This window comes from Pocillopora verrucosa, chromosome 11, assembly GCF_036669915.1.
Source record: "Pocillopora verrucosa isolate sample1 chromosome 11, ASM3666991v2, whole genome shotgun sequence".
NCBI classification, from domain to species: Eukaryota; Metazoa; Cnidaria; class Anthozoa; order Scleractinia; family Pocilloporidae; genus Pocillopora; species Pocillopora verrucosa.
Genome location: NC_089322.1, coordinates 1,453,288 through 1,464,635, shown reverse-complemented (window position 1 = coordinate 1,464,635; position 11,348 = coordinate 1,453,288). Strand labels below are relative to the sequence as shown.

Below are 11,348 nucleotides of genomic sequence, written 5' to 3'. Positions count from 1 at the left end.
AAGCTCAGAAATCCAATATCAGATCCTCAGTAAAAGAAAAAGTTACTGGAAGTGGAAGTTACGTGGAAGTTACTGATTGCGCAACTCGTGCAACTAAAAAAAGAAACTGAGTATATCTGCTCCAAATGATCCCACCGATTGAAGTAAGCAAAGGTTCTCGATTCAAATCTTCTGATCGAGGACAGTTTTTCCCTGGCAATAGGAGATACATAATATTTATGATAATGTGCCTGATGATAACGAAGTGCACCTTTCACGCAGCACAAACGTTGTGAATTCAACAAAAGTTTTTTTTTGTTTTTCGGTCACACCATCTAAATTCTAAAAGCCAAACCCAATGAATGCTTGAAACCGATAACTTCAAATGTTGTAAGACACTTATGTATTAACCTTCCCAAGTCTTATATCTAAGCCAGTTGATCTCTGCTGATTTAATGTCGGACAGAACTTTGCAGGGCTCAGTCTAGGGACGCTATATTTGTTCCCTTCCAAGGAAGCACGCGTAAGTATAAGCTGCCTACTGCACACTGGCAATGAATTACTTGAAGGGCGGAGGGAACAAATTGTTAACCATTGCATATTCAAGTTTTTTCGTTGCATTAAGGACGGCTCCCTCGACCGTGATTTGCATTTCGTTGATGACTTGGAAATTTTAAAGAATTATTCTTTCTGCTAATGATGTAAACATGAATGTTTTACATAGTCCATGTAATTGAGACTTTTTTTTTTCGATGTCTCGTTAGAACAAATTAGTTCAACCTTTGCATCCTTTTTTAAAATGGAAGAAATATATTTTTTAACATATTTCAAAGTGGTCGATTTTAATACTTAAGGGTTTATAAAGGAAAAAAAAATAAAGATAAAAACGCAGTGAAATAAAACCAAACGAAAACCAAATACGGGGATGATAGATGAGCAAATTGCATTTAGGAAAAAATTTTGGTTGGGAAAGAATGGCAGATCATCAAAAAAACTTTGACCACTGTATGTGAAGAAGCGATCAATTTAAACCAACAAAGAGAAAACTCTTGTTTCATTTTTCACTTTACTTTTAATGGAAGTTGTAAAAATGCCTTATTCGTGTTTACATTTAAATTTCATATTAAAAATCAACTTTCAGACGCCTAAAACAAATTGCTACATTGCGTAAACTAATTCAAATTTCTACATTCACTGAACCTTCAGGAGATCATAGAGACATAAACCACAATTACACGGTTCGAATTCTGCGTGAAACCAAACCGAGTCCATCGTTCCATTCCAAAGCTTTCAATAATGCTCTAGATTCTCCTGAAGTACCAGCCCGATTCGTTTCCAGGGTTCCTCTTCTAACCTTCAGCCAGTCCCTCTCTCCGCTCAGCAGGAGGAAGAGAAAAGGGATCCTGGAAACAAGTTAGACTTTTCTTTTTTTTTTTTTTTTAATTACGCATAAACGGAATTCGAATTCTGCGTAACTGGCTTGAAAGTAAAGTTAATGTAATCTGCTCTTGTATCGTCGCCAAGTACATCTGGAATTTACAAATGCAGAGAGAAAAAGTCAGTGTTCCATGTATAAAATTTTTGAAGCTTCCTGAACAATTTAATTGCTCTAACCATTGAGTTCATTCCTCATAGCTATAGTTTCCTTATAGGCCTTTTCGTATTTGCAATTTATGGATTTTCATCCACGCGTTTTTTTATCCATCCAAGTTTTCACAAAAGTCCAAACTTATACGAGGTTTACCTCAATCAGGAAGTTTCCAAAATTTAAATGCTCTGGCGATTTGGCGAAGTGTTTGTATTCAAATATTTGAAGATTTAAGTAAAGGAATCTATGACGATCTTGATATACTTCGCAGCCGTTTTTTAGTAATATCACGCAATGCCCTCCTCGGAAGAACTTTACTTTAGGGGTTCTTTGCGTGACATCCCCACGAATACGTACCTACCAGCCATTCTGCGTCAGCGCCTTAATACAGATCCCTGGGACAATCTAATGCTGAAACAAGATAAAAAGTTTAAGAACATCTGTAAAAAATTTCGAGGGCATACGGGATGTATTTTTAATTTTAGGCAACTTTGTATCTGTTGATAGTTTAACACAAACGTTAAAGTTGATCAGGACCCTATGACAGTGAAAAGGAAATTTTGGCTGTAAAAAGGCATTTAGTCCAGAGAAGGTAGAGTGCGTTTACGCGCTTCCCCTAGGATGAACTCGCTGGGTTTTTGTTCCTTCTTTAGTGAAATGGTGGTTCTGATTCCTTCATCGTTCATAAAAAGGGAAGCTTGACACAACGTGAAACCAAATATTACCAAATTGCGTTAACGTGCAAGCACATTCGGTTGTTCGCTTTTTCCGTTTTCTCTCTTGGTATACTATTAGCAGTCCATCCTTTCCGGCGAAATCCGTCGCACAAGTCAACAATAACAACAACAACAAAACAAAACAAAACAAAAAATTGTGAAAAACAAACAAACAATATCGATGCCAGCGCAACGCGCAAAAATCTGGGAGTGAGGTACAGATCTCGCGCCTGAAAGAGCATTGTTTTGTTCTTTCTCCAAAAGAACAAGAAAATTTAGAGAGATGCTTATATCGGGAGGCGAGGCTACTTTTCGGAGGTAAGTGGGGGCGGGGGCGGGGGCGGGAAGCTTATAAGCAGCAGTTTCCGATATTTGAGGTTGGGTGCTTTATCAAAAAAATAATAAAATAATTGTGTTAAGCAACCTTGTTCCCAGTGCCACTCTTCCTGCCACTCCCCTCTTGGGGGCTGGATAAGAGATTCTGGGAACGAGTTTGCGCCTCTCGATGACATTTGAATTTGGAAGTTCTCAAGGATGCTATGGATACTTACGATGACATTTGGCGTAGCAGTATTTCCCCATGTAGTATTTAATTGCACCATCCTTGCAAAAAGATTCATATCGGGTACAGTATCTTTGAGCTGGATATATCTTGTCAAGCTCATTTTCGCACACTAAAATGAGAAAAGAAAATGAAAAAAAATTAGTTGAGGTAAAACGTATGCGTCAGAGGTGATATTCACATGACAGTCGTTCACATCCCATACATCTAAACACGAGCGAAGATAACTTGGTCCAGCGCATCAAGTCGAGGCTCACTGGTGCAGTTCCCGCGAAAAGGGAATAAGAGAATAATGATTGTGGTTCAAAAGCTTTAACCCTTTAAACTCTAAGAGTGACTAGCATCTAATTTCTTCCTACAATATCACTCTTGAATCACACATTAAGGTCATGAGAATAAAGGAAATGGTCACCAGGGAAGTAGCCTTTTGATTAGCAAACAAATTCTCCTTGTCAGCACCTTAGGAAATGTATAAAGAACAGTGTAGAGAATATGCATACTGATGTTAGGGCGTAAAGGGTTAAACCATCCTTCCAATTCCAAAGTAGGAAAAAATTTCACGAGAACAAAATAATTTTCCAGGGTGAGTGAGTGGAAGCCCAAAGCAACGAGAGGCCACCCAAATGGAAAGCCATTGTTTTAGCAAGTGTAACAATAGCCACAAAAATTTCTGTGCTCAAAAAGTACCCAAAGGATTCATTATCGGCTTCGTTTTCGAACAGAGGCTCAGGGCATATCGGAAAAGGCCCGATCCCTCGAGGCTGCACCGTGTGCGTATTTTTTTCGTTCCAAAAAAAATTCCTCTGCCATAAATCATAGTTGGATAAAGCTGAAGTACCTACCACGACTTCCTCCTGGGTTTGGGGCTTTCGTTGGGGCAGAACCAACACCTATAAAACAAAGAATAAAACTTAGAACCAAATTTCGCCGATTCTATCGAAGGACATGGCTTTTGTGTACTTCTTTTCATAAGCCGATCTCTGTCAATTTGACTTAGTTTTTCTCAATCAAACGTTTCTTCTTGGAGTTGCTCTTGAAATCAGTTTAAAGCTGATCAAGTGGGAAGGATGCTTCTACCCATGAAATCTTCCTTGAAAAACTCTGTGTCAGTTAATCTTTTTAATTAATTCAATAGAATTGAATTCAAATTCAACTCCCAAAAGTATCACCTCTTTTAAATCAAGGTCACGAGACCAGAGGGACGGATTGAGAAATCCAAAAGCTCCTGATTGTTAGACAAATTATCCTTGTAAGTATCGCTTTACGGTCACTTCGCTCCAACCAAAGTTAGATCGCTCCGCAATAGAAGTTAATCCGCTCCATGTAAAAAAATGTTGAAATGTTGGCGTGAACTTTTGTCATGTCGATGATCGACTGTTTGAGAAGTCCGAGCCTATGTCATTTCAGCCTCTATTCGCTTTAACTTTCCTTAACACGGATTCTGTACGTTTTCATACCCAAAAAGCCGCGTTTTTTCGTTGGAGGAATACTTCAAGCGTCTTTCTTAAATCAACTTGGCATCGCGAACGGCCCTATAGTTTTGCTTACGAGAAGACGACATAATAACCTCATCATACCACTTTTACCTCGCGTGATTGGTTGAAAACTTGCCATGACAACCAACGCACACGCACGATTCATATTTTGAGACTTCACAGCGTCAATCTCTTAACGTACACAAGTTCATCTCTACGAACTAATTAATGCAAATGATAATGTAAGAGATTCATGACAACTCTTCGCGCGTAGTAAGATTTTACATTTCAATCAAATTATGTTTCAAGTTTTTTATTTGTTTTCTTAAAGGATATAACTGTGAAAAGCTTCAACTGTTTTTCGCTGTTAAGTCCTTGCTCTCATTTGATTTGTTTGTGAGGTTGTTTACCCTGAATGTGTATTCTATTTATTCCATTGGCGATCATTGCTATCATTTTATTTGATGGCTCCTAAAGGTGCCGTCTGTTAGTTTTGTTGTTTTATTTGCCTATTCTACCGGTCCATCGAGATATGAACATAGCTTTCAGCAACCATTTGGCTGAACGTTCTTTGGCCTTGCACTCGTCGCAAAACAGGTTGGTCTACAGCTCGCGGTGCTTGCTGTCGTTGGATTCTCTTAAGTTTCCCGTCAGAAATAAGGCGAGACGTATGGGGGATTCCCGTTCCACAAGCACAATGTTGCTAACGGAGACAACCGTCCTATTGGAGGCCTTATTGACGCGCGCTTACTGGACTTCGGCAAGCAAACACTTTGCAGACATGTTATTGAAATTTTGACTGTTTTGATTACGTTGCGATTGGAGCTCAATGCTGTTATAATTCCTCGTAAAACAAAGACAGATCCCTTTGATCGCGATTTTCTATTGGGGAAAAACGCGTAAGGATTGAATGATTAGAGCAATTTTTGCTCACTAATTAATTACTGAAGTCTCGCCTTTAAATCAACATTTGTCTGCACATCACGCGTGGGCAACGCGCGTGACAAGAAAACAACAACAACAATACAGTCTTGATTACCAAGGTTGGACTTAGCAGTTAAGGGCGTTTCGCTGTAAGTTCACTAATGCAAGAGTGATAAAGAACCTTGTAAAATGACACAAACAGCTCAGTTAAGGTGGCATTCAACTTTTTGAAATAAACAAGTTTGAAAGGTTAAGTTCGCGCGTTCCCTGTGTTGTGCCAAAAAACAAGCTTGAATCAACATAAGTTCGCACATTAGACGTGGTTTTCATTCCAATCGAAGAAAGCATATGTGCACTTAACACTAAATTATGTCATGGAGTGCAGTCACTTCTGTTTGGGGCGAACTGACTTGGAGGGGTCTGACCATGTGGCGAAGTGACCGGATACCAGAAGTTTGGCTGATTTGTTAATATAAAGCCCCATAGGGAAGGCGTGATTATTGGAACTTAAAACTTAAAGAACGACTGTAACATGAAGTACACATTTAAATCATAACCAGTACAAATTCCCTAAATGTGATTGGTGGATTAGCTGCTTTATTCTTCACTTATCATAATGAGCAGTTGTAATAGGACAGTTGACTGTAATCGGACACCTGTAGCAGCCAATCATACTTCGTTCTTCAGCCAAATCCACCAGTCACATAACTGATCACAATAACTATAAAAACAACCTCTTATCCTTAAAAAAAACTGTGAAATACCCAAAATCGAGGAATTTTTTACTTTAGGCATTGTCTCTACCAAATATATTTTTCCAAAATGTATTCGTTGTTTTCAGAAATTGGCGCTTTTATGAGTAACTGGTGATAGAACTTTGCATGTGTTGTCAAATTCGGTCTGTAATCATACTCAAGATTGACAAGTTGGATCCCCGCTTCGCAGTCGTTTGCTTCTGTCAATGACTCGTATGATTACGGACCGAAATAGATTCCACTCGGTCCTATTACCATTATTAATTATCATGATGTTACACATATTGATCTTCACCATCTACTCACAGAAACCGCAGGATAGTCTGCAATGTGCCTTGACATACTCCTGAATACTTTCATCCGTGTCTTTACAATAATCATATGACTCGCTCTTATACTCTTTGATGGCGTCTGCGCAGTGCTCGTTATCATCCCTGCAGTCTGTAATAAAAAGACAAGCACAGTACAGAGGCGCTCACCTGAGAGAGACTCCTGAAAGTGGAAGGGTCGGGCAAGGGAAGGGTAGGGAAACCTTTAGAGGTGTACCCCTCGGCTTACCATACCTATCTCGTACCCAAACCTTTCACGGCCGAGCATTTCAGTTACAGCTCAGAGGCTCAGAGGGGATCTGGGTACGAGCTTACTCCACATCTTGACTCTACTTCAGATCGAGGCGTGCAGTCAGTAAAACGGAGAGAACAAACGAACGGCGCCACAGTAGCAGTAAAACGTAAAAAGGAAGCAGGTTTGGGTCCCAGCCCTCCCTCGTTTTTTCGCCAAGCCGCTTCTATTGCGCTTTGTTTCACAGACCGAATGCCTTGAACAAGCTAGACATGTCATTTTTTACATCTGTTTAATGATCTGTCCTCTAAAAGTTGGCAAGGTTAGCGAATTCACAACGCATAAACGCAACATTGACGCATTCGGGGTTGAAAAGACAAATATACTCATTGCCGTAGACAATAGCTCAGTTTGATTTAATATTATCATTTCGGTAGATAATACCAAATTACCCTGTTATATACTCCCACCGACGCAGCACCACAGTTTCTCCAGAAACTTAACCCTTTATTCAGTAGCTCAGTTTGTTGCGTGACACAAAGAGACCGGAAAAGCGTTACTATGATCTTTGCTCTGTTAAAGAGAAGAGGTTGTATTATATTTTCAGCTCGTGTTGACATTCACACGTGATTGCGGAGAAATGTTTTTCTGAATTAGGAAACGTGTGTTGATGCATTTCCGATGATCAAATGCTTTTGTGGCTCTTGTTAGAACACAGCCCGATTTTATACCATAATGTTGAAAATCCAGTCCCTATTTCAGACCAAAGCAGTTCAAAACCCAAAGGATTTTTAACTTTCTGGAATTCCTGTCTGCGGACACACGAAATTCCCCAATAAGTAGTCTCTGAGTCGTTTAACAGAAGCAAAATTTAAACACAAACAATACCTTCGTCCATTCTGAAATTTGCGTCGAACATGCGCCTCAGATGAAATTCACGCAGGGTCCTCAAAGCTGCAGGGAAAAATTCAAATGTTAATTTTAAAGTTGAATTTTTTCCGAGAGGGAGAGAATGAGATTATGATTGTAAATGATTAAAATGAGAGAAAGAACGAAGTGGCGAAAGAGCGTGTCTCTCCATCAGTCAGTGAAGTTAAGTAATAACAGATTAATAGAGGTAATCACTTAACAATACCTCTAGCTCTTAACGCATCGTATTCCCTCTGGTATTTAGCGTCGAGATACTCATTTTTATCATATGCGTCGTAGCGTCTCAAAGCTGTTAAAAAAAATAATAAAAAATTACAGTGCACTTTTGAGGGAAACTTCGTTCGAAAGGAACAACAAAGACGTGCGAACCTCTTTAAAAGCGATCACTAAAATATGTGTTTTTCATGATATTACTACATAAGGATAATTATACAAAGAAAATGAAAGAATTGAAAAAATAGACGCCACGAATTTTTGCCGAAGTTTGGGTAAGAGATTGAAACATTCAAGCTCTAACCAAGCCCGTGAAAAAATCCGTGATGATGTTTGGTTTATAGCGAATTGCTGCCTGTCAGCCGTATTTGGGGCTGTGCCAATTGCAAGTGAAAAAAAAAACCCTAATCGCCTGGTGTCGATATCCGATTTTCCCGCACGATCAGGAATTTTTTTTTTATTTCATTTTTCACCGTAGCAAATGATGCCAACGATTTCTCCTGTAGTTGTGTGCACAGTAACTGTATTATGATTATTGATACTGAAAGTCGAACTCGCTGGGAAAAACTCACAGTGGGCCAAATTATTTGAAACATCAGATATCCATGGATTATTTACGGAAATGGTTAGTTAGATCTAGAAGTTCCGAATATGCCATAATTCTTTAACTATATTATAGCAAAGGCACGCGTGCAATTAACTTGTGATTTTGTCGTAAATTTAAAAAATCAGAAACGTTTTTCGCTGGAACGTTTATCCCTTTCGTACACGTTTGCTGATGTTTGCACAGTTCGAGTGAAGAATAATCATTGCCAACGAGCAAAGCAACTTATTGTTGCGTTGAAGATAGTTAAACATACATGTTTACCTCGCTCTCGTAGGATATCTCGCAGGGTGTAGCTTTGGACCAGGCCAAAGAGAGCTACAAAACCAAGCAAAAGGAGTATTTTGTCCATTTCGAGGAGAAAAATGTTCAAATTACCAGCTCACTATTTACGCTCTGCAGGCGGTTAGTTTCAACTGAAGACAAGTACAACGGATTGCTTCAATTTAACTCTTGTTTTGATTGACACTTTGAAAACGCGGACGCTTCTAACGGAATTTTTGGCGGCTTCCTCTCCCACGCATAGTCAAAACGTCAGTTTGAAATAGCAATGACTTTAAAGCGTTTTTTTGAAGGGCACTGAAAATATCTTAAAAGAAAGGTTTCACTTAAACATTTGAAAAATAGCAAAATCATTGGTAGAACTGGATGCTCGATCAGTTTTGCTTTTATATGTCAACCTTTTAAAATCATGTTAGGGGATTTTGGGATTTAATTCAAAAAATGCTCTTTGTCTTGCGCACACAACAAACAAATTACATCGATGAAAACAATTGCCAGATTTATCACAACAGGGGTCGATTATTCCCCGGTAACAAAAATATCGTAGCCGGCAAAGTCAATATTTATACAATTTTTGGAGGGAAAAGACGTTAAGAATAAAATTTATGGTCGAAATTACCAAATTTAGGATTAAACGTCGCGAACGCAAGAAAGTTTATACTTTAGCGTTTGTGGGAGTTTGAAAATATCTCAAGTTCGTTTCCTATCATTTGTCAAATTGTTATCATCCGCGAAATGGGAGTCTTCTTCCGATGTCAACGAGTTAATGACCTTTGTAGATGGACATTCAAAATCTCTGGAATATTTAAACTTTCTTTTCATTTCTAGAAAAAAAAACTGCTTTTAGTGAAGCATTCCGTGTCTCAAATAGTAAGGAAAGGTATATTAGCGAAACAGATTTGCGTCGTGGGAGGAAATAATTATCTAGAAGAGTCGCAAATAAATTGTTTTGCAAGGTTATCGTGTTTTTCCTTCTGTTATGACCTTCAAAAGATCGAGAGTAATTTCAAGCTTTAGTTGATAGCATTAGGAGGATCTTTTGTTATTTCTCAAAGCATCACGCGATTTCGAGGCGTCTCTGGTCAAAAAATTCGTTAGTGAGAAGATTTGTCCTTATTCAGGTGTGGCAGAATTTTAAAATTCCTCAGCTAGTGCCAGCCCGCCCTCTGAAATTTTTATCCCTTATAAGTTGTGATGAAAACCAGAAATAGCTATGAAACACAAGTGTTAAATATTTTCGCAATATTTTTTTGCTAGCCTCGTTTTACACTCAATTTGTGTTAGGAAGCATAGCCGGTTGCCCTCGCCGCGTTTGGTTATCTCTGCAGAGCGACAGAAACTACGATAACTAGTTCTTTTGTATTTAAGATTATGACTGGATAATTCCTCAATCCGCATAATTCTTTCTATGTCTGTCAAATGTATACACTACACAGGAAGCAAAAGGAAATAATCTCAACGAACATTATTGTAAACCAATCAACAAACTCGTATGGAAAAAATAGTTTGTCTTTACAGCACCGGTTTAGTTTCTAATAACACACTAATCTTTGCGGCACACTGCCCTGTGTAAGCTGTTTTATCAGCGCAGCCAGGAAAAATTGAAGGCGTTTCTTGGGCTGATTCCATACATTGGGCACATGCATGCAGGCGCCAAATGTTTAGGGAGCAAATAACGGACCGAACCACGTCAATGACTGCTAAATGGGGGAGATTAGATCGGATTAAAATTACGAACCTGAAGTTGGCGTGAATTTTAATACATGGTCATTGTAAGAGGTACATGAGAGCTTTTGTCATCCTCTTTTATTTGGAAAGACCGGTCGCGATCGCGTCGATCGAGCAGTATAATATTCGTATGCACAAACGAGGCGTAAAGTTTGACTTTTCTTAGAATAGAATTAAATAGAATAGTTTTATTTGAATAGAAACGTCGCAGTCCGCAGACTAAATTGCGTTAAAATACAATTATGATAATTAGTAAAGTAAAAAGTTGATAACAGTGATTTACAATAATGTTAGGAACTATGGTATTCATATAAGTTAAAAAAATTTATTTAAAAAATTCTATACTACTCAATGAAGTCTAACCAAAGTCCCCCATAAGATGTTGCAAGGCGCCATGAGCTTGTGGATATTTCGTGTTTTTGAGGGTTCCGCGAAAGTGCTTTGACACAAGAGAAAAAGACAAAACAAATAATAGCACATCATTCTCTTTTGTCTCAGAGGAAAGTTTTTGTTACGACACTTTTATTAATCCTATTGTATGGTATTTGATTCACAAATACCAATCTAATCATCAGTTCTAACTAATCAGTTCATAAAGAAATTTATAAAGACATTTCAGTGTACATTACGTAATAAAGAGTGCTGAGCATCTGCGGCTTAAATCATGGAACAACTAAGTTAGCATGAGCCCCATTTAAAGATTATTCCATGGTCACAACACAGGCAGACCACACTATGTGTGGGTAATTATTTTTGACATAAGACGAACAAAATCTATGAAGTTTACAAATGAAGCTCTGAAAATTGTCTATCTAAACTTCTTCTCGGTCTCAATATCTCAATAAAGTTAAACGAAATGTTAATCGATGCATTTGTGGTATTTTTTGCTTTCATGAGCCGTTTGGAGCGTTCTTTCGCAGAATTGTCTTTGGCTGGCCTAAACTTATTTCGTAAAAAGACGCTGCAAACGGGCCGTGGAGGCGAAAAATATCGCAAATGCATCGATTAACATTTCATTTAACTTTATTGAG

The 11,348-nt window shown here is 38.4% G+C and overlaps 1 protein-coding gene across 2 annotated transcripts; it reads right to left on the bottom strand.

Annotated features, from left to right (window-relative positions):
• Positions 1-1,399: 1,399 nt before the first annotated feature.
• LOC131772262 (uncharacterized) lies at positions 1,400-8,739 on the bottom strand. Of its 2 annotated transcripts, none has more exons than XM_059088152.2 (8): positions 8,572-8,739; positions 7,696-7,779; positions 7,449-7,514; positions 6,306-6,440; positions 3,688-3,735; positions 2,835-2,957; positions 1,925-1,978; positions 1,400-1,508 (listed from the first exon to the last, which is right to left on the bottom strand). In XM_059088152.2, the coding sequence occupies exons 1-7, from the start codon at positions 8,657-8,659 to the stop codon at positions 1,950-1,952; spliced, it is 573 nt and encodes a 190-aa protein (XP_058944135.2). In that variant the 5' UTR covers positions 8,660-8,739; the 3' UTR covers positions 1,400-1,508; positions 1,925-1,949. The 2 variants fall into 2 exon arrangements, with proteins under 2 accessions (XP_058944135.2, XP_058944141.2); XM_059088158.2 differs by having other exon boundaries at positions 1,929-1,978.
• Between the last annotated feature and the right edge of the window lie 2,609 nt (positions 8,740-11,348).

Coding starts and splice junctions, on each gene's coding strand:
- LOC131772262 (XM_059088152.2), bottom strand. CDS start 8,659: ATGGACAAAATACTCCTTTTGCTTGGTTTTGTAGCTCTCTTTGGCCTG. Junction 7,780..8,571: donor AGATATCCTACGAGAGCGAG/GTAAACATGTAT, acceptor TTTTTTTAACAG/CTTTGAGACGCTACGACGCA. Junction 3,736..6,305: donor CAGACTATCCTGCGGTTTCT/GTGAGTAGATGG, acceptor TTTGTTTTATAG/GTGTTGGTTCTGCCCCAACG.